Source organism: Chenopodium album, chromosome 17 (genome assembly GCF_948465745.1).
Source record: "Chenopodium album chromosome 17, dcCheAlbu1.1, whole genome shotgun sequence".
Lineage (NCBI taxonomy): Eukaryota > Viridiplantae > Streptophyta > Magnoliopsida > Caryophyllales > Amaranthaceae > Chenopodium > Chenopodium album.
In genome coordinates, this window is record NC_137850.1 from 3,471,675 (window position 1) to 3,495,402 (window position 23,728).

The 23,728-nt window shown below is 39.7% G+C and overlaps 1 protein-coding gene across 1 annotated transcript; it reads right to left on the minus strand.

The window, feature by feature from the left end:
• Nucleotides 1-263: 263 nt before the first annotated feature.
• LOC145588511 (receptor-like protein 6) lies at nucleotides 264-3,484 on the minus strand. Its single transcript, XM_081645158.1, has 2 exons — nucleotides 3,470-3,484; nucleotides 264-3,263 (listed from the first exon to the last, which is right to left on the minus strand). Exons 1-2 carry the CDS (start codon nucleotides 3,482-3,484, stop codon nucleotides 264-266), a joined length of 3,015 nt encoding a protein of 1,004 aa, XP_081501284.1.
• Between the last annotated feature and the right edge of the window lie 20,244 nt (nucleotides 3,485-23,728).

Below are 23,728 nucleotides of genomic sequence, written 5' to 3' on the forward strand. Positions count from 1 at the left end.
TTACAAACATAATACATCATGCATGATACATTCACATAAACTAGTAAACTACTCTGTTTCATTATATTTTGTATGATACATTCACTAGTAGTCTAACTAGTTTTGTTACAGCATAAAAGGTAATAAATCAAAATATGTTAAATTGCCTATGCAAATTTGTACAAAAAAGGCAGCTTGATTCACTATTAACTTATTTAAAACAGTAGTGAAGGAGAAAGAAAAAGAGAATACAAACTGAAGCTGGCATGGTGAAGAAACTAACATCACCTCCTGTGTAATGGGGCTCTCCATCTCATTCTTGCGAAAGTCTGCATGAACCACTGATGATACCTGTCTGTGATGTAGTATTGTCCAATAACAAACCCAAATACGAGACCACTTAAGCAGCCTGAGAGTCTAACAATCCAATCAATTAACGGTGTCTCCTGATCTTCACTTGTATGATCCATCTCAGGCACCAGAGAAGACACTGCGTTCGAGTTTCCACACTTTTTGGACAATGGACTTCCACATAATCCCAAGTTTCCGTCATAAGAGCTCCTTTCGAAAGTATTGAACTGTTTCCCTTGAGGTATTGGACCAGTAAGGTGATTATAAGATACATCAAAGACCTCAAGAGATGTTAATTCATTTAGTTCTTGAGGTATTTTTCCTGAAAGCTTGTTCTGTGAAAGGTCCAAGGACTCAATGGCCCTTATGTTGGCAAGCGAAGCTGGAATGTTTCCATCAAGATTGTTGTTGGACAAGTTGAGTGCTCGAAGCCCCATGAGATCTCCAATGAACTGTGGAATCTTGCCTGTAAAATTGTTGCTCGAAAAATCAATTGATTGGAAGGCATTCAATATCTTTGAGTAAAATCTATCACTGCCTTTGTTCATTATGGTGATGGAGTAATTGTATATCTGGTTCTCAAAATAAAAAATATCAAACACAGAAGTATATGAAGTTATTATGATGCTGGATGAATCCCATTGGTCTTCATCTGAATTTCTGTGCACTTGCCAACTTTGAAGATACTCAAATGGTAAAGTACCAGTGTGATGATTGTAAGACAAGTCCAGAACATGCAATCTCGGAAAATCATGGCTTGATGTTGGACTTGGTATTTGGCCATGAAAATAATTAAGCCTCAGTACAAGTACTTTCAACTTGGAATTCCTTCTTAGCCAATACGGAAAAGTATCATTCAAACGATTTTTGCCTACATCAAGTACCTCAAGCATCTTACAGTTGGCCAATGACTTTGGGAGCTTACCTTCCAATTGATTTTCACTCAAGTTAATCATTTGCAATTTGCATGAGCTAGTAAAGCTTAGAGAAATAGCACCCCTGAAACTATTACCTCTCATATTCAAAGCTAGTAATGTGCTACCAAAGAGCTTAGCTAAACAAGAAGGGATTTGACCACTCAGTTTGTTGTCAGACAAATCAAGGAAAGTAAGAGAAGTTATAGAGCATAGTCGTTGGGGAATGACACCAGTGAACTGATTATCTGAAACCAGATATATCTCTGTGAAATTTGATGGACAAGGTAATAGCCCTTTGAACCTATTACTTGAGAGATCTAAGAGCTTCAAGCTGCTCCATGGAAGATTTAGCGGAGACTGTTCAAAACTTGTCAAGAAGTTTCTAGACAGGTCAAGTTGCAAAAGAGTTTGTTGAGATATGTTCATAAACCACTGTGGTATAGTACCCCTGATGTTGTTCCCACTAAGAGAAAGAAACTGCAACTCATCCTGGTTACGAAGGAATTGAGGAAATTCGGTCAAATTGCATGAGTCAAGGTTCAAAATATTAAACTGCTTACTAAGAAAAGAAGAGTTGGTGCTTGCATTAGAAGCAGAAGTTATGCTAGCACCGGACAAATCTAGAGACCGGAGATTTTTGAGCTTGAAAAGTACATCAAAGTTTCCAGACAAATTATTGTGAGATAAACTTAAAGAGCGCAGATTGGAAAGGTGGGAAAACCATTGTGGAATTGGACCCTGCAAATGATTTTCTCCCAGATACAACCAAGCTAATTGGGTCATATTGACAAGCCAGTGTGGGATTGGACCTGTTAATTGGTTTTCAAAAAGATTGAGAAATGAAAGCTTAGTGAGATTAGCAAGAAAAGACAGGTCATTCTTATTGATCGAGTTCAAGACAAAAGTGCGACCTAGGCCTAAGGCGGTCAGTTCTTTGAGCTTAGGCAACCAGGAGCGCATGTCTCCAGTTTTCACATTGAGACTCGAAATGCCAAGCATTTGAAGTTGAGTTAAATTTCTGACAGAGGCCGGCATGTCACCTTCAAAATTGTTGGCACTAAGAGACAATTGAGTGAGTTTTGTCAGATTACCAAGTGAAGATGGAATTTTTCCAGAGAATTGGCAACCCCATAGCCTCAGTCTCTCTAAGGAACCAAAGTTTCTAATGGAAGACGGCAACTCTCCAGATAAAGCAGTGGCAGAAAGGTCCAGAATTTTAAGAGGGTGGGTGCTTGATCGAAACTCAGGAAGATGTCCAGTTATTTTCCTGTTAGAACTCAGAACAAGTACTTCAAGATTTGGCAGAAGAAAAACACTAGCTGGAAGTTCACCATATAAATTGCAGTACATAAGAGAAATGGCTTTTAAAGAAGTTAGATTAGTCAAGGAAATTGGAAAAGTGGAGGATATGTCAACCCAATCAAGAAAGAGTTGGTTTAATCCTGTTAAATTCTGTACCAGATTATGCAGATTAGGATTATAAAGCTTAAGATTAAGCTGAGTACTACCTAACCTGTCACCATTATGAGAAAGATCAAGGTGAGTAAGCCTGGACAATTTTGAAACTTGTGATGGGATTTGGCCACTGAATGCTGATTGAGAGAGATTAAGGTATCTCAACTGAACCAGCTGACCAATTGAAGTTGGGATTTGAGAGAAGTTGAAGTGATTATAAGCTAGGTTAAGCTTCTTAAGATGAGTAAGGTTGAAGAGTGTGCTATTAGGAGGGAAGGAGCCAAAAAGGCAGCTCCTACTCAGATCAAGCTCAGTGACATGACCCGTCTCCTGATCACACTCAACACCATCCCAAGTACAACAATCTCCAGTCTCATCAGCCTCATAAGATCCCCATGATTTCACCTTAGGGTAAGACGGAACTAAAGGTTCATCAGAAAGACAGTCTAGGAGGAAACTCTGCCTGAAATGCAGCAATGCTAACTTCTCGGAGTCATGGCAAAGGGGTCGTTGTGCTAAGGATAAAGCGAAGGAATTTTTAAAGATAACAACAAGATTTAACTGCGATAATATCAAACAAAGTAAGAGTTAATCATGAAGCATAAACCTCATAGTGTGAATTTTGTATTTGGTACAAAAGTTTTTGGTGTTAAGAGATCAGCAAATAAAGTATCAAGTACCATCCACTTAAATAGATGTTAAGCTTCAAAATTGATGTATTCCTGACTTCCAGTGCAACAAATCCATCAAAGAGAGAAAAGTCATACCAAATTTAGAGCCATCTTTTCATACTTACTCATTTACGTGACATTTTCATAGTTTTGATAAGTACAAAATACATTTCACTTGTGTATCTCTGTAACCATTTTAGTTGATGGCAACACCAGTGATGACTATAATGTGTAGAAACCTAGAGCAAACACATTTAAGTCAATATTTTTGGTAAGATAGTGGCAAAGGGGTTGTAGAAATTATGAGAAATTTGATATCATGTAACCTAAAAAAAAAAGACTTGGTCTTTTGACCATTTTTTTAATTAAGCCAATAAAAACTCGCCATCAATGGTTTGAACGAGTTAGTATTATATACTCCTGGATCACGCTACTCCATACCCAATATATTTGAGTTATTTTGCCTAAGTCTTATGTTATTTTGCTTAAAACCTTGTGTTATCTTGCTAAAATAATATGTTATTCACTTATTTACTTCAACATCATGCATAAAAAAACACATGCATTTATTAAAATAACATGTACTTATTTAAAAAATAACATATATATAAATTGAAATAATAAGAGGTTCACATCAAAATAACATGAATTTAATAAACCTGGAATACATCGAAAGGATCAATGTTGAAAAAAAAAAAACAACATGCAAATATAAAATAACATTACTTATTTTAAAATAACATATACTTATTTTAAAATAACATATATATAAATTGAAATAACAAGAAGTTTATATTAAAATAACATAAATTTTATAAACCTGAAGTACCATGCACATGGTACTTCAAGAGTAGCATAAAATTTGAACAATACTACTCCCTCCGTGTTTTTGTTAAGTGGTACAATTTGACCGGCACATAGTTTTAGACAATTTAATTGAATTAAATAAAATGAGAGGTAAGTGAGGTAATTAGAGTATTAAAAAATTATAAAAGAAAAATAGTAGCGTTAATAATTTATTAAAAAGTAATGAATGTAAGAGCAAAGAAATAATTTTAAAAAAAAACAAAGTATTTGTAGGTTTAGGTTGAGACCATAAAAATAAAAAGATTCAAATATATAATATCAAAATGTAGCTTTTTGCCAAACAAGGAAGGTAAAAAAAAAAAAAAAAAAAAAAAAAAAAAAAAAAAAAAAAGCCAAACTAGTTACTACCTTCAATTCTTTTTAGTTACAATAAATGAATATTTTCTGTCTCACAAATAAAATTCACACAGAAATTGATCACAACTTTTAATTCTTGTTTGCTTATTTCCAAACATATTTGGTATTGTATTCATAAAATAAATAAAAATATACTTTTTCTATTTCTTTTTAGTTACATAATTTTCCTAAAACAAAATTTAAAATTAGTTGCATTATTTTCCTTTTAGTTGATACACTCTTTCAGTCTCTCTCGTATCACATGGTCCATTTTATCATTCTATATTTCTTTCATCTCCAAAAACTATTTAGGAGTCCGCAATTTAATTTGTAAAGTGATAGAATTAAAAAAAAAAAAAAAAAAAAAAACAGATAAAGTAATAATTTAATATATGAAAATTAAATTACACTTTGACGCAAGTATAACAAAATCCCACTTAATGTTATTTTGAGTAATATATTACTCGGTAGCATAACAAATGCAGATAAAGTTTGATAAAATCAAGATAGCATGATCAAATTAAACAAAGGTCATGCATATCCAACGAGACTAAATCTTACAAAAATCTGGTAGAACACCTTATTTCAAGTTATTAGAATATACGGAGTAGTTAACTTAGTTGATTGAAGACTTATAAATCTTGCCAAAGACTGCCGTTCAAAAAAAAAAAAATATATATTCTTGCCCAAGACTTGTAGACTAATCTCTTTTACAGCACTACCCTTTGTTGATTTATATGCACCCTAAATCCCTAATAACACCAATTAACTAGATGCAATATTTTACTCCTCTACTCTTTAAAAGTCAATAATTTGAAATTTGAAATTATATTTTCAAACTGTCAAACGAATATGAAAAAATCACACACAATACTAATATTCTTCCTTAATCGCAAATTACAACCGAGGATTAAAAAAAAGGATGGGTAAATAGTGTAAAAATCTTGTTGTTTTAATAATACGAAGAATGGGTAAAATAGTTAATGTCAGCCCTCTATGGCATTTTGTCAAACACGTGGAGTGCAAGCAGCTGTTTATGACGAAATTTACAAAACTTAACCAAGTAAAGCACATACTGATTTAAAAAAAAATAAAAAAATAAAAAAATAAAAATTAGGTGAGTCGGACTCACCACGATTTCCGGCGACAACAGCAGACCAATTGCACCTTTTAAGTGACTAGCCTTGCACCGCTACCCACACCTCACTACTGTGGTCCGCCACCGTGGCAGCCCCAAAAAAATTCGAAACAGAATTTCAATTGTTGAGTTTGTTGATAGAAATTTTAAATATTTCCAAGAACTAAAAACTTAAAAGCTTGTTAAAGGAAATGTATACTGAAATGAGGTGATATTGCCAATGCAAAAGAGGGGGTGATAGTCTGGTGGAGATTGATATGCCTTCTGCTTTTTTGATAATTAATTAAGATGATAATTAAGAATACAATATAGTCACACTCTTCTCAACGAAAGTTAACATATTGTTTCAATTTTATAAAGGGAAATCCCCTGTTAGGAAACTTGTTTTTCACAAGGACAATTTCGTGAATAAATCAACAACTTTTTTATTATTGTAGGGTTCAAAATTGAATAAAATTGAATAAATTTGTTTCTTACTTTGAGAAACTGGATAAAGTATATTTACGAAAATGCTGAGAATAACTTTTATAAATATGTTGAACAAGCATTTTTTGCATGAACCTATCTGTAAATGATCCCAAAATAAGGTAGGATATCAGACATGCACATACAGAGGAAAACCAAAAGGGCCACTTTAATGTGTTGAAATTTCCATGATTTAAATTTTGAAACCTGACTTTTACGTTTGATGTCCTTCCATAATAGAAGCAAAAATAATCTGCTTGCTCTAACTCATTAGCCATCAGTTATACTACCTCCGTTAACAATTATCTGCAACTTTTACCAAAAACGGATGCTAAACATTATGTGCAACATTTCCAAACCTTTCCATATTTAGTAAAAAAAAATTATCAAAATTACAAAAATGTCCTTACTTAAAACTTTATAACATCAATTACATTCTTAAAAACATAATTAATTAATTACTAATCTAACTTAATTAATCTAACTACTCCTATCAAATTTAATTCATCTCCCCCATTAACTCATTGAAATCAACCAAACTAGTTTAAAATCATCCAATTTCTCCACATTCATACCCTAAATTTTCACCTTCTTCATCTTCCCCATTACCTTTCTCCCTCCTCCTTCAAACTCATTCCAGATCTGGTACAGAGAAGAAGAAGAAGACGACGAAGAATAAGACGACGTAGGTTGTTGTCAGTGGGTTGGATGGGTATTCGGTGGGTGTGGCAGTTTCTTAGGTGGTTTCGGGTTCGAATTGGGGTGGGTCGTGGTTCTGGGTTCGAGTTGATGGTTTAGTCTCTAGTGGGTTGGTCGTTTTCGGTGGGTGGATTTCGGTGGGTGGTCGTTCTTGGTGGGTGGTTTTCGTAGGTGGTCGTTTTCGGTGGGTGGTCGTTTTTGGTGTGTGGGTTTGGTGGTTGATCGTGGATTTAGGTTTTGGGTTCTGGTGGGTGGGTTTTGGTGGTTCCGTCGGTGGGTTTTGGTGTGTGTTCGTGGAGGTGGTGGTTCTGTCGGTGGGTTTCAGTGGCTGGGACGCTGGTTTTTTTTTTTTTAAAAAAAGATTTGGATTGATTAACTATTAATGACATACCCTTACTTTTTGTTAAGCCCATTAAGAAGTTTTGCGTTAGAGTTTGTTCCTCTCCGCAAAGTTGCAGATAATTGTTAATGGAGGTAGTACAAAAATTACTTCTGCCATAACCACAATCTCCTTTTTTCCATTTATTTGACAAGCAAATTTCATGATATCTAGCTGACACGTCTGTTTGTGATACACATTTAATCACCTACACAATTTCATATTTATGAAACATATTTACAGAGCACTTCTCTCCGCACAACCGCGTTGTTTTCGACATGTGACACTTATCTTCACAGACTTTTTTTGAAAAAAAAAATATTTTTAGCACTCTTTCCATGGTGGTTTGCCATTTGTTTTGCTTTTCACTCATAAAACGAAATTGGCCAACATTTACATCATCACCTATTTTATCTCTCTTTCTTGATCTAACCTAGCACTGATACCATGCTCACACTTCTCTTCGCCATCATGTGCTCATAATTATCGCGTACTTTTTTTTTTTTTTTTTTGCTAACCATTCTTTCCGTGGTGGATTTTCATTCATTTTGTTTTTCACTCATAAAACGGAAGATGGTCTTTATAGGCTTACACCCTATATTCTCTTCCCATGGTGGATTGTCCTTCAATTTGTTTTTCACTGCACCCATAAAATGAAAGATGATCTACATAGGCTTATGTCCAATTCTTTCTCTTGATCTCGATCTCGATCTATATCAGATTTGTTACCATGTTGAAATTATAATTAGAGATGAGAAAGGGAAAGAATATCTTCATGTATTCAATTCAATTCATAATTAAAGTGGATACAACTAGCCTTAAATAGAGATTGTAAATCTATACTTTGGGACGTAGGCTCCTTAAAAAAGGGGAGAAGGTGTCTATGGTGCTCCCACATTAGAAGTTGAGAAGAAAGAAGTTTTCCTTGTATAATTGGGCTCATGTTAATTTGTTGTGTTACAGCTAGACCAAATCTTTGTAAACATATGCCTTTCTTATATATATTTTAAATAAAAAAAATTTCTAAAGTGTAAACAGCCATGACACTCGGTAAATTTTGTATTAGTTTTAACATATTTTACGTTAAATGCTTAGATTTTGTATTGTTTTTATCTTGTTTTTAGCAACTATTATTATTAAAGTAGTATATAGACACACACACAAGACTATATATATGTTGATATGTTGATTTGAGGACTAAGTGAGGATGTGAGATGTGCATGGTATAACACACATGAACATTTGTGTTCTTCCCTACCCTAGTCGTCCTAGTTCTTGCACAACTCTCTTTGCAATTTTCTAACAAAGGAGACAACAATAATGTTCACAAGAACCTTCGTTTTGCTATAAATTCCATCAATTTTCACCATGTATGGTATTTGCATATTCACAAGATCAGAATATTATTTTGGTCTTTTCTTCCCATCCATCTTAGCCATTAATTTTAGTACAAGTACGTCGTACAACTCATTTTTGCAATTTGTTACCAAGGGCGGAAACATTAATATTCATATGAGCCTTGTTTTGGGTAATTAAGTCCCTTGGGAGAGTTACAGCTCGAAGATTGGTCCGACGCGCTCTGTACCTGCAAAACACGGAGACTTCGGTTGGTAGGAGCTCCACCTCTGATGGTCAAGTTAGTATTGGTCGAAGAAAAGGTGCGGAAAAAGTAAAAGTGAGATCTTCTCGGATTCCGAGATCAGGTGTTTTCTCTGATGTTAGAGAGTGTAGGGTTGTTGCAATAAATGTATATGTCCCATAAATGGAAAATCTCCCTATTTATAGGGTCATTGGGATAAGTTTGGTGGGCTACGCCATAATACATCTTCCTTGGGATTTAGGCCAGAAGGGCAGCCTTTTCTCCCATCTATTTGGAGGGACACGTGTCCTCAGGTGATTGATCCATTTGGACCTCTCATAGGTTGACACGTGTCAGCTTCTAATAGGGCCATGTGTCTTGGGTAAAATTACCCAAAACATTTGCCCCTCACATATGTGACGTGGCGTGCCACGGGGCATCTGTGACATTTGTCACGCATGCATTGGGGTATTAGTTTTATTGTTCACCCATCTGGGAAAATTACGAGGTTGCCCCCAGATTTACCCTCTATAAATATGATCTTTTGCCCCACTTTTCGCATATTTATGAAAAACTTTATGAGAATCTGAGAGAATTTTTGACTTTTCATAAAAGAACTTTTCGTCTTCCGCTTGCTTTTAATCCGTTTGACACATCCGGCTACTATTTCTCTCTCTTTATATTTTGCTTTTCCGTATGTGTTTGTTTTTCCTCTTTATAAATGGTTTCACAAACACACACGACATGGCCTAGGATAGCTGCCCCAATCTACACTCGTCCCCAAATCCGACCGTCTCTGTGTCTGTGTAGGACACTATGGCCAGAACTAAGAGGACAGCCCAAGCGTCCAGTGATGAAGAGGACGAGAGTCCTATTAGGGTGCCTAGGAACGAAATCTCCTACTATTCGTCTGGCATCCCAAGCACGCCGAATGACTCCATTCTAGACGAATCAGAGGAGAGCTCTGATGATAGCACGTCCGGCTCCAAGCAAGAATCGTCTCGGACGAACGCTACATCAAGCGGCGCTAATGCTGAAGAAAGGCCGCCTGAGGCAAATGAGGAATCTGGGGATCATCATTACCCAGCCGGCTCTAAGGGGGAGGGCGCCTCTAGTGAAAGAGGACAGGAAGAGACCTCCACCTCTCTGCAAGAAAAGTTCACCCCATACTTCACACATATTTCCGCAGCCACACAAAGAAACATGCGGAAAAACTTAGCAGACTTTCGGTCCACCTATGTCATGGGGGCCAGTTATGAAATACATGTCCCCTCCTTAGACGAAATAGTCGTCTGGCCACCTAACCAAAGTTACGGGGATACATGCTTTGGATGTTATGAGGCAGCCATACAGGCGAGCCTGAGGTTCCCTTTGGATCTTGCAGTAGAAAGGATCTTGAACGGCTACTTCTTGGGAGTGTGGCAACTAGCCCCCAACTCCTGGGTGAACATACTGGGGTATGTTGCTGAATGTAGGATGTTAGGGGTCAAACCTGGCTTTGAAGCGTTCGCCTCTATGCATTATCTAAGTAGAGCCCCCAAATCAGCCGGCCTCGACTGGTATACCTTGACAAGTAACAAGGGGTTCATGATGACTCTTGGGAAAGAGTTTAAATGGAAAGACTGGAGAAATAAGTTCTACATTGTATCTTCTCCAGACCCTAGTCGGAACAAAAGGTTCAATTCTTGGAAACAAAATCCTTATCTCCTTGGCCAAAAGGCAATCCTCCCGCTAGTGCCTGACGAAGGCTAGGATCAAATTTTGACGCCTGGCCTCTTCAAAGTGAGCGTTAAGACTGTAGAAGGAGGGACTGAGAGGGAGATAGTGCCTAACAGTTATATCCCTAGGTTCGAATGGCTTAGAGACCCCTTCTTCCTGGCCGCCTGTGGCCTAAGCTTAGAGAAAGGGAAAGATGGGCAGCCGGATGAGTGTTTTGTAGAGAATTTATTAAATTTCTTGTTTGTTTTGCTAATCACACATTCGGATTGTTTGCAGAAGAAGCTATGCCTCAGCTTGACCCCAACAAAAAACCCAACAACTCAGCCGCCGCCTGCCGTCAGATGATTCGGCAGAAGAGCCAGATCTTCAAAAAAGATCAGCTGGAACATATAAGTTCTCATACATCCGTCAAATTTGACTTAGACTTATTAATCACACTTTTTTGCTAAGTGTTATATTTTTACAGGAAGGATCCGTTAAGCGGCCTTCTTTTGGAGAGGGGCAGACGCCCCAAAAGCAATGGAAGACAATTTCTCACAAACCTTCTTCGAGCGAATTTGACTCCCACCCTCCAACTGGCGGTAAGTCGCCAGCTGCCCTGACTGCGCTGAAGCAAGCGGAGGAATCCAAGTCCTTAGAGGACAGGCCTCCTACTGATGCTGCCGACTCTCCAGGCGGTCTTTCTAGCAGGCGGAAAGACAAGAGCGCCCAGGACCTGGTTGTGATCCCAGGAACCACCGCCTTTGACCCCTTGCCTTACCCTTGCAGGGTTAAGACTTATAGCCAGTCGCCGACCAGTTCTGAAGCCAGTCGGTCTATTGGCCGGATCTATGCCAATCTCTCATCAAATGTTGCATGTGCAGATGCTCCTCAGACGCCGGATGTGCGGCAAATAGCAAAGGACATGCTCAAGGCCGTCTTTGCCGAACAGCGTGACTCCATTAAAGGAGTCGGCTCCCTCAACTTCGACGCCATTCTGGAAAATCTGGCTGAGGTAAATTTCTTTTTAAGTTATATTATTTTTCAAGTTTTGACTTGGCCGACTGCATATTAACCGCCTCTTATTTTGACCGGATGTAGGCCATGTTGAGAGTGAATGGTCTTAAAAACCATTCAATGACAAGTAGAAAGAGGTAAGGGCTGCCAACCAAAGGGCCGCTTACAATCTTGACAAAGAGATGTATGATGTAAATAAGACTGAGTTACTGACTCATGATATCCTGTATTCGCAGGCGGCTGCAAATTTGCAAGTTAAGAAAGATTTGGAGGCGGCCCAGAAGAGGGTGACTAAGCTGAAGGCGGAATTGAAGACGGGCATGACTGAGCTTGGCAAGCTACAAGATGTTGGCAGGGACACAAACAGTCTCAAACACCAAAATGAGAACTTATAGAAGAAACTTGCCAACCAGGAAAAACAACTCTTGTCCAAGTGGGCTACTCGGGCTGAAGAGGAGAAGCGGCTGCTCATAGAGGAAAATGAGGCCGACTGCGTCACTTGGATGAAGATGGCGTGGAAGTCTCTCTTCCCCAAGGACCATTACTCCATCTGGGAGTATCGTTATGAACAGGCCCCCACAAACGCACTGGATGGCAGGCGGCCATGGAGGCTGAGGACGACAAGGTGGAGGTCCAAGATAAGGACGAGGACGACGAGCAAAATGAACAACATCCGGCCAACGAAGAAGATGTGGCAGATGAGAATGAAGCTGAGTCCTTTTCCGAAGCTGATTTATTTTAAGTCTTTCTGCGGCCAGATGGCCATTTCAAATACATTTTCGGGTAACAAATTGAAATTCTTATTTTTTCTGGCCAGGGGGTCAGCGTTTTCATTTATGAATTATCCGGCCATTAGGTCGATTTCCTTTAAAGATTATGTTTAGAATTTATGCTTTTTCAATGATTGCATCTTATTTGATACAGGCGGTATACCAGGTGTTTTTGCTCCTAAACGGCTGTATGCTTGGGTTCAAGAGTGGGTTGATTGACTTGGAAATTTTTGATACTTAAAGAGTATGACTAATTTCCAAGTCAATCAATCACTATGGTGATTGCCTTAAACCAAGCGTACAGCCGGCCACTGAGCATCTGGTGATTTTAGACAAACGGTCTTGGACCTTTTCTAGGTGGCCGAATGACTATTATGCTCGAGCCTTAGCCCTTGAATTCTCGCCATTTCTCTCAAAAGGAGCATGTGGACTAAAATGTTTCATCTGCTTTCGCCCGTCTACTTTGCTTCGACGCAAGAACAGACGGCCTTAAAGCGCCGAGGTATACCAAGCGGTCTCTTTGACGCCACTTGCCCAGTTTCAAACGGGTTTTAAGGGCATACTTGATCCACCTAAGCTCTCTAATCCAGACGGCTATGAGTGAACCTATTAGGCCAATCAGTCTTGGCCGTCTGTGTATATTTGAAGCAATGAGTCATGTTAATTGAAATTACACTTATTGCCTCAAAACCACCCGGATGTAATACAAACGGGTGGACTGCCTACCCCCATGTGGAGTAGTTACTATCCAATTATATATCCTTCAATCCCATTGGGAATACTTCGTATAAGCTAATAATTTCAAGCTGTAATCTAAGTAAAGGCTTTATACGGGTTCCGAATATGTTATTAGGCACATCCTCTTTCAAAATCCAATTGTATTCCCTTTAGATTATTTTCGCCAGATAGCTATGAGTTGACCACTTTTGTCGTTCAATCTTTTCCGTCTGTATGTGGTTGTAGAGCACTTTGTCACCCGGATGGGAGTTACTCTCTGCGACGATTCCACCCAGATGGGCGTCGCTGGATGCCTTACTCATATTGGAGCAGACGAATTTATAAAATAAACTATCATCCGGCCATTGGCCTCATGTCTCTTAGGCATCTGTTTAGCTACTAAGTTTTTAACGTAGTTTATCATCCGACCATTAGCCTCGGTTTTCCTGGTTATTGGTTTAAATCAAATTTAAACTTAATTTAAATATGGTTCATTAAAATTGACCGTCTGTACCTTGTACAGGCGGTATTTGGAAAATTGCGCATGTATATTAAGAAATGAAAAACAATATTGGAAACAAAGAACTTTTTCATTGATAGGCTTTTCATTTACAAAAATTTACAACTCTTAGAAGTAGTACTTTTTTAAGTTGTCTACATTCCAAGTTCTGGCAGCCGCCTACCGTTTGGAGTGTCCAGGCGGTAGGTGTCGTCTCTTCCTCATATATCCGGTAGAGTCCTTCCCAATTAGGGGTCAACTTGTCTTGCTCATTGGCCCTACCGGTTGCCTCCCTTTTTCGTAACACAAAGTCCACGACTTTCAACGGCCGTTTGTGTACTTTCTTGTTGTAGGCTTTGGTCATTCTCAGATGGTAAATCCCATGACGCAGGGTGGCATTGCCCCTGCGTTCCGGGAGTGAGTCCAATGCTAGCCGCATGACCACCCAATTTGCTCTTCATCGTATAGCATAACTCGTAGAGTTAGCTCATAATGTCCGATGAGCAAGACAGCTTCAGCACCGTATACCATGAGAAATGGGGTTTCATCGGTTACCCCATTTTCAGTTGTCTGGATGGCCCATAGGACATGAATAAATTCTTCAGCCCATAAACCTCCGGCTCTTTCTATTTTCTTTTTGATTCCGTTTGAGATGAGTTTATTGAAGGCTTTTACTTGGCCGTTTGCTTGGGGTCGGCCGACTGATGCAAAACAATGTGAGATCCCTTGATCTCCCAACCAAGTTTTGAGCTGAGACGTCTCAAATTGAGGGCCATTATCAAACACCATGGACATGGGTACCCCAAACCGGGTGATAATGTTCTTCCAAATGAAAGAGATAACATCCTTAGTCTTGATGTTCTTGACCGCCTCTGCCTCAACCCACTTGGTGAAATAATCCATAGCCACTAGAATGTACCGTTTTTCGCTTGGTGCAGGCAACTACGGTCCCAAGATATCCATGCCCCATTTATCAAACAGGACTGGGCTATGAATTGCTGTCAGGTCAGTTGCCGACTGATGGTGAGCTTGCTAAATCTTTAGCACTTGTCACATTTTTTTACCATTTCCATGGCGTCTGACTCTAGAGTGGGCCAGAAGTAACCTTGCGGCTTGGCCCTGATAGCCAGGGATCTGCCGTCTATGTGAGAGGCGCAGTATCCCACGTGCAGTTTTTCGAGAGCTTCCTGCCCCTTTTCTGGGGTAACACACTTCAAAAGAGGTTTTAAGAAATCCGCCTTGAAGAGTTCTCCGTTTCTTATCTCGAAGTTTGCTGCTCGCTTCTTTAGGACAAACGCTTCCTGTGGTGAGTCAAGCAGCGTGCCGTCTTAAAGGTATGCCCGGATGCCATCAATCCAATTAAAGCTTCGGTCAAGCACTCTAATGGGCTCTTCTTCGGCTATACTTTGTTTTTCCATAACTTCCCAAAAGACTTACCGAGGCGTATCACAAGAGGCGGAGGATGCCAATTTTGCCAGTGCATCCACCTGATTATTTTCAGACCTGGGCACTTGATTTAAATGGAATTCTTTAAGTGTCCCAGCTTCAGCTTTGACCGCCTGAAGATATTTGATCATAGCCGGGTGGGTGGCTTCATAGTCACCATGGTATTGGCTTACGACCAACTGTGAACCAGACTAGGCGTCAATTTTTGTTGCCCCTGTCGCCTTACACATGCGGATACCGGCTAGCAGGGCTTCATATTCAGCCTCGTTATTTGAGACTTGAAACTTAAACCGCAGTGCATACTCATATTTGTCCCCCTCAGGGGACTGACAGATTATGCCTGCACCACAGCCGTTCATAGTAGAGCTCTCGTCTACATACACTTTCCAAACCTAATCAGGATTGTTCGGAGCAACCGGCCTTGTTATTTCGATAATGAAGTCGACAAACGCCTGACCCTTCACTGTCTTTCTTGGTTCGTAAGTGATTTCAAGACGTTGCATTTCAATATCCCACTTGAGCATTCTACCAGATGACTCCAAGGTTGTCATTGGCCGCTTGAGAGGTTGGTCTGTATAGACCACAACCGGATGTGCCAAGAAGTAAGGTTTCAATTTCTTGACAGCTATGTAAAGAGTGAGGCCAAATTTTTCAACCATGGGGTACCGTAGTTCAGCATTTCTGAGCACATGGCTAATGAAATAGACCGGGAGCTAAGTGTCGTCTCTCTCAACAAGGAGAACAGCACTGAGGGCATGATTTGAGACGGCTAAGTACATGTAAAGAGTTTCTTTAGGCAGAGGGCTAACAAGCTTTGGCAAAGAGTGTAAATGTTCTTTCAATTTCTAAAAGGCCGCCTCAGCATCATCCCCTCATTCAAACCTTGTCCTCTTCCTGATCGCCTGGAAGAAATAGAGGCACTTGTCACCTGACCGGTTGAGGAATCTACCCAAAGCCGCCAAACAACCGGTAAGTTTCTGGACTTCCCTTACAGTACGGGATGACTTCATGTCTATCACCGCTTGTATCTTCTCCGGATTGGCCTCTATCCTCCTTTGATCAATCAGAAATCCGAGAAACTTTCCATACTCAACACCAAAGACACACTTCTTGGGATTGAGCATGACCTTGTGCTGCCTGAGTGTGGTGAATGTTTCTCGGAGGTCAGCAAGATGATCCATCTGTTGCTTGGATTTGACTATCATGTCATCAATGTTCGCCTCTACATTCCTCCCAATATGATTAATGAAGACGGTATTAATCATCCGTTGGAAAGTAGCAGGCGCATTCTTCAAGCCAAACGGCATCACAGTATAACAGAATAACCCTTGATCAGTGACGAAAGCCGTCTTTTCTTAATCTTTTTTCCACAGGGGTATCTGGTGGAAACCTGAATAGGCATCCATAAAACTCATCAAGGCATGCCCGGCTGTAGAGTCGACCAAACTATCGATCTTTGGAAGCGGGTAACTGTCCTTTGGACATGCCTTGTTCAAGTCAGTGTAATCTACACACATGCGCCAGGTGCTATTCGGCTTCTTTAAAAGCACAACGTTTGCAACCTAATCAGGGAAGTTACATGGCCAAATGAACCCATCGTCTAACAGCTTTTTGACCTTGGCAGCTGCCGCTTGACTTCTCTCCTCGCCGTGATTTCTTTTCTTTTGCCGGATGGGCTTCTTTTTAGGATCCACGGCGAGTTTGTGGACAGCGAGATCCAGACTGATGCCTAACATCTCTTCCATTTCAAAGGCAAAAATGTCTTTAAATTCCTTCAGCAGAAGGTGCAAATCTGCACCCATCTTTTCGAAAGCAACCGTCCCCACCTTAACAGTTCGCTCTAGACAGTTGTCATCCAGAGGGATATCCATATGTTTGCCAGCCGGCTGGGGACGGAGTTCATCTGACTGTTCCCCGGTCAGTGATTGCTATTTCTCCTCTTTCTTCACCTTTACTAGCTGAGTAGGTTTTCTTTTCTTGGCGGCTGGTGGGCCGGAATCAAGGTCCTTGACATCGTCAAGGTCTATTGACTCCGACCTCTGTCCGGCTGCTGCGGCCGTGGGTTTGACGTCTAAGAGGTAACACTCTCTAGCTGTCTTCTGATCCCCGTTCAGGGAGCCAATAAAGCCATCATCCCTTTCATACTTGAGCAGCATGAGAGATGGAATGATGACGGCCTTGCACTCGTTCAGAGTGGGTCGGCCCAGAATGAGGTTATAGGCGATCAGCTCTTCAACCAGTAGAAATCGGACGGTTATGTGCCGCCCTTTTCCCCTTTCTCCCAGTCGGATGGGCAAATCAACCCTTTCGACTGGGTGCACAACTCCCCCAAAACCAACAAGAGGGTGGGAGACCTTGTGCATGCTGTCCGCCTTGTACTTAAGCTTGGACATGCACTTGTAGCTGATGATGTCAGGTGAGCTACCAGTGTCGATTAAGATGCGGCCAACCAGCTGGTTGGCCACTTTGCATTCAATGACCACAGGGTCGTCATGTGGCCGGCGGACTTTGCCCCGGTCCTTTTCAATGATGACGACCTCTGGGAATGTGCTGGTGGACGCCTGACTGTCCTCAGCACAATTAACATCCATTTTCCTCAAATGATCCTTGGTGCACCAGATGGTAGGGCCCCCTCCAGAAAATCCGCCTGCTATGGTGTAGATCGAATTTTTATCAGTGTCCAAACTACAAGAGGCTGGGGAGCCTTTTTGGACGACTGCCCCTTGTTTGTCTTTGGGGTGACCTTGGACTTGAGGATGTATGACTTCAACTCCCCTTGATCAGCCAGTCGGTCCAACAACCGCTTGAGACTGTAGCATTCATTGGTGTCATGGCCGATGTCCTCATGGATCTGACATTATTTATTTTTGTTCCGATTCTTAGCAGAACCTTTCATGGCCGCGGGTTTCTCAATAGTGACTCGGTCCTTTATCTCCATGAGGATGGAGTAGCAGTTTTTATTAAACTTGTACCTAGGGACGTACGGTTTGAATTCCTTCTTTTTCTTCTAGGACGGTTGATCAGAGTCTTTAACCCCCCAGACTTCTTTCCTCTTTTTGCTCCGATCAGCCTTGGGAGCCGGTTGAGCTGACCGGCTCTCCTTCTATTTATCAGACTTCTTAGAGTCTGGCTGATTGTTGGTCATGCAAAGGTCTGTTGCTTGTATGAAGCTTTTCGCCTCTATCAACACCTCTTGAAGGGTGAAAACGCTCTTTCTGACAAGGTCAAACTTAAAAGTTGACCCATCCTTCAGACCCTCAAATGAGTCTGTGTAGGCAACTTCGTTAGACAGTCCTTGAATCTAGATTCTCTCCCCCTGCCGAATAGTGCTCAAGTCGAGACTTGTTTTCTTGGCAGGGATGTTCATCGAGAAGTTTGAAGCAAACAAGAAGGCAAGCCTCTTGAAGCTATCAATATATCCGGCTGGCAAGTTGCCAAACTATTGTTAGGCTATGCCCTTCAATGTTGCCGAAAAACATCTGCACCACATGGCATCCTCCAATCCCTGCATGTACATGAGGTTGGTATAGGCCATGAGGTGATCTTCAGGGTTGGTGGTACCATCATAGGCACAAACCAACACATTCTTAACCTTGGCCGGCTATGCCGTCTCGATTATCTCCTTGGTGAACGCAGAAGTTTGCTCACCATGTTTAAGCAGACGGAGCTGCCAGTCCAAGGGTTGGACATTATATGTTGCTTGTCCCCCGAAGAGGGTCGGCTGCATGAAAGGAGGGGTGTATTGCGCATATGGCATCTGAGGCACATATGGGGCTAAACCGATCATCTAAGGGCCAGTATGGACAGACTTGCCACCTGTATGGCTCTCATGCAAGGATTGAGAATTCCTTACAGATGTATTTTTGAAGCTGTCTGGAAAGCTTGATGTAGAGGCTGACTCAGACAGCTGTTGGCTCTGGTTGTGCTCGAAAATGTGTCGAGCATCGGAGAAGGTTTTCTTGCTTCCATCCAGCTGGACAGCTCGGATGACCTTCCTTTTGCCCGTCTGGGGTAGAAGGATCTTTAACCAGTCAGTGGCAGGGGTGGCCGCCTTCTCATTTGGATGTGGAGTAGGCTGCCTGTTTCTGACTGACTTTCTCCTCTCATCTTGAGGAGCCATTTTGGCCGACGGACCCTTGCTAGAGCCAATCGTCCTTTTGTTGATCAAGTCCTTGATTTTACCCTTGAAACTTGTCATGAATTTCATGAGCTCATCTCGGGTGACCGGAGCCTGACCCCTTATCGTCTGGGTTTCACCAGGTGGTGGTCCAATAGACTTACTGGGACCAGCTTCATTGTTGCCTCATTCCAGCTTATCTCTGGAACGTATGTGCTTAGCGAGAAGTGACCCATCAGGGCCCACTCGGGTTTCGACTTCACAGTCGTTGTCCGTATCTTGGTCTGAATAGACAACCCCATCGGCTTCAGGGCGGTTAGGTTCAGGTGGCGATACAGAATCTTGAACTATCTTAGAGGTACTCTCCCCACAGACGGTGCCAAATGTTTTGGGTATTTTAGTCCCTCGGGAGGATTACAGCTCGAAGATTGGTCCGACGCGCTCTGTACCTGCAAAACACGGAGACTCCGGTTGGTAGGAGCTCCGCCTCTGACGGTCAAGTTAGTACTGGTCGAAGAAAAGGTGCGGAAAAGTAAAAGTGAGATCTTCTCGGATTCCGAGATCAGGTGTTTTCTCTGATGTGAGAGAATGTAGGGTTGTTGCAATAAATGTATCTATCCCATAAATGGGAAATCTCCCTATTTATAGGGTCATTAGGAAAAGTGCCCTTTCTTAGGTCATTTTGACCTAAGTTTGGTGGGCTGGGCCGTAATACAGCTTCCTCGGGATTTGGGCCAGAAGGGCAGCCTTTTCCCCGATCTATTTGGAGGGACACGTGTCCTCAGGTGATTGATCCATTTGGACCTCTCATAGGTTGACACGTGTCAGCTTCTGATAGGGCCACGTGTCTTGGGTAAAATTACCCAAAACAAGCCTTCTGCTATAAAAATAATCAAATGTTAGAGATCGAAAATACGAGTTGATCTAATAGATTCACTTATGAAGCAAATCTAAGGGCGTATCCGACTATGTCATCATTTAGTAAAGGTTGTTTTGGTAAAAGCGGAATGATAATTTGTACAACATTGCTAGGTCACCACCATATCTAATGTTGGTAACAAAGACTAACATTAATGTTTTCCCCGTTTCTTTAATTTTCCATCCATTACTGCTTCCTCCATCCTCCATTGAAGCTTCCCCCTCCTTCTTCCTCCTCCATTAAAGCTTCCCTTTTCTTATTATTCTTTCCTTCCCCGATCTTCAAAAATCAAGCTTAATGACAACGAAGCCACTGGAGATGGTGTTGTTGGTGGAATGTTCAATGGAGGAAGCTAAGCTTGGACATGATGAAGATGGTGGTATCAGTGGAAGGTTCAATATAGGAAACTTAGATCTAGACACGATGAAGATGGTGGTGTCAATGGAATGTTCAATGGAGGAATGAAACTTGGAGTTAACATACGTTACAGAGCTATATCAAATGATAGCTTCAGTTAGTTTCCATTTAATATGATCTGAGTTCGCAACCTAGGGCCTGTTCTGATTTATAGAACTGAACTGAACTGATTGGAGCTAAATTAAACTGAACTGATTGGAGCTAAACTGAACTGAACTGAAATTAAGTTGAAGAGAACATGCCCTTAGTTAGACAAGTAGTTATAACCTGACGTTATAATACTGTTATGTAATATTACAAAAATTCTCACTAGATTGAAAACGTTGGTTGATTTAATAGATCAACTAGGGCAAGATCCAATTGTTACAACGCCTTCACATTTTTTACATCAAAATTTTTTTCTCTTATTTTAAACCTTAAAAGTTTGATACAATTTTTAGGGCATTTAGTTTCATCTGATAGCTAACCCGAATAAACGACCTATATTCACTAGTAGAAAATATCAAAAAGGCACCCCCTAATTGCCACCGGTTCAGTCCAAACCGGTGGCAAAAATGGCCTAAAAAATTGGTGGGAAGCTGAACCAGGATATGAGGCACCGGTTCACTTCAAACCGGTGGCAAAAACATAAAGGCCACCGGTTTGAACCGGTGCCTTTGTGAACCGGCCCTTTTATTTATTAAAAAAAAACGCGGCCCTTTCTCTCTCCTTATTTCTTCTCAGCCCTAACCCTATTTCTTCTTGTAGTCGATTCTCTCTCCTCTCCTCCTCCTTCCTTCTCCTGCTCCCCGTTCTCCTCCTTCTCTTTCTCTTTCTCTTTCTCGATCTCCTTCTCCCTCACCTCCTTCTCCCTCGTGTCCTCCTCCTTTCTTTCATTCGAAGACCACCACTTTCACCACCACGAAGACCACCACATGCAACACCGACTTTTCCACCACCACCAAGACCACCACGAACACATGCATGAGCAAGGTTAAGGTGTAGTCCAAAATTATTCGAGGTTTAATCGATTTTAACCGGTTTTCTTTTTTTTTCTGGGTTTTTGTTTTAATCGGTTTTTTAATCGATTTTTTTTTATGTTAATCCATTTTAATTCGTTTTTTTTTCTGGGGTTTTTTTTTATTTTAATCGATGTTTTTTTTTTATGTTAATCGATTTTATTTCGTTTTTGTTTTTTATTTTCTGGGTTTTTGTTTTAATCGATTTTTTTTTATTTTAATTGATTTTAATTCTTTTTTTTTATTTTCTGGGTTTTTTTTATTTTAATCGAATTTTTTTTTAATTTAATCGATTTTATTTCGTTTTTGTTTTTTATTTTCTGGGTTTTTGTTTTAATCGATTTTTTTTTATTTTAATCGATTTTAATTCGTTTTTTTTTATTTTCTGGGTTTTTTCTTTATTTTACTCGATTTTTTTTTTTATTTTCTGGATTTTAATTCGTTTTTGTTTTTTATTTTCTGGGTTATTTTAATTCGGAGCGTAGTCTATTTTTTTTTAATCGATTTTTATTCGTTTTTTTTTATTTTCCGGGTGTTTAACTGATTTTTTTTTTAATTTTCTGGGTGTTTACTGTAATTTCTTTTAATCGATTTTTTTGTTTTAATTGGTGCAAGTATATTGATGCAAGAATCAAGATGCAAGTATGGGGTTATTTTTGATTTAGATGTTGTATGGGGTTATTTTTGATTGTGATGTTGTAAGGTTTTTTTTTTATTTATATTGTAATTTTTTTTTTGATTTATATGTTGTAATTGATCTATATCGTAAAATTTTTTTGATTATATATTGTAGAGATTTGATTAAAATTGATTGATATTCGATTTACATTTTGTGTTCTTATTTATTTTAGTTTATCTAATTTTTAAACGAAAAAGTACCAAAAAAAAATTAATATTTTGGGCATTTTCGGCACCGGTTAACCGGTGCCAAAAGCAATGAAAAAAATTTTTGGGGTCATTTTTGGCACCGGTTAACGGGTGCCAATAACCATTTTTGCCACCGGCTTTAATCGGTGGCTTTTCATTCAAGTAATTGGCACCCCCCACATTGGCACCGGTTCAAAACCGGTGGCATTGAGGGGTTTTGAACCAGTGCCAATTTCGTTTTTTCACCTAGTGATTCGTCATTTCTGCACGTTCTTACTTTGTAAAGGTATTATAAAAAACTAATGACACAGTTTTATAAGGACTTGTTCTCTTCACCATGTATACCTTATTTCATTGTACTGCAAATATTTTTACTGAACATAAATTATTTTTGCTATGCTTAATTTATTTTTATAGATTAAAACATATTTTCATTAAAATTCTACATATTTGGTCTTTGTTCTCTTCACCTTATTTTAACTAAACTGGAATGATTTTTAATAAAACTAAAATTATTTTTGCCGAACTTAATAAATTATTTTTACATAATCAGAAATAATTTTAGTGAATTAAAATTAATGTAAGACCGTTGTATGCAAGATGGATTGCAACACTTTTATTTCCCACCCAAAAATGAAAAAAGAAACTCAATTAATGAAATTTGTTTATAACAACATGTTGTTGTCACCTTATTTTTTGCTAAACAAAAGTTAATTTTACAGAACTTAAATTATATTTGTTGAACTTAGGGTCTGTCACATTTACTGAACTGAGCTGAACTGAACTGATTGGAGCTTAACTGAACTGAACTGATTAGAGCTGAACTGAACTGAACTGAACTGAACTGAGCTGAAATGAATATTTTATGAGAGAAGGAAATTAGAAGCTGAAATGAAATGAACTGAACTGATTGGAGCTGAACTGAACTGAACTGATTGGAGCTGAACTGAACTGAACTGAAATTAAGTAAATGTGAACAGACCCTTAATTTTTACCATTGGAATTAAATTAATTTTACTATACTATATTACTTTATTGCTTCTCAATTTATTTTCACTTTTAAGCTACTAATTTTTATTGAACTGGAATTATTTTTGCATAACATAACTTATTTTTGCTAAATTTAACTTATTTTTACTAGTAACATTATTTAGACTATGGACCTGTTCACATTTACTGAACTGATTGGAGCTGAACTGAACTGATTGGAGCTGAACTGAGCTGATTGGAGCTGAACTGAACTGAATTGAACTGAACTAAACTAAACTGAGCTGAAATGAATATTTTATGAGAGAGGAAAATTAGGATCTGAATTGAACTGAAATGATTGGAGCTGAACTGAACTGAACTGATTGGAGCTGAACTGAACTGAACTGAACTGATTGGAGCTGAAATGAACTAAACTGATTGGAGCTGAACTGAACTGA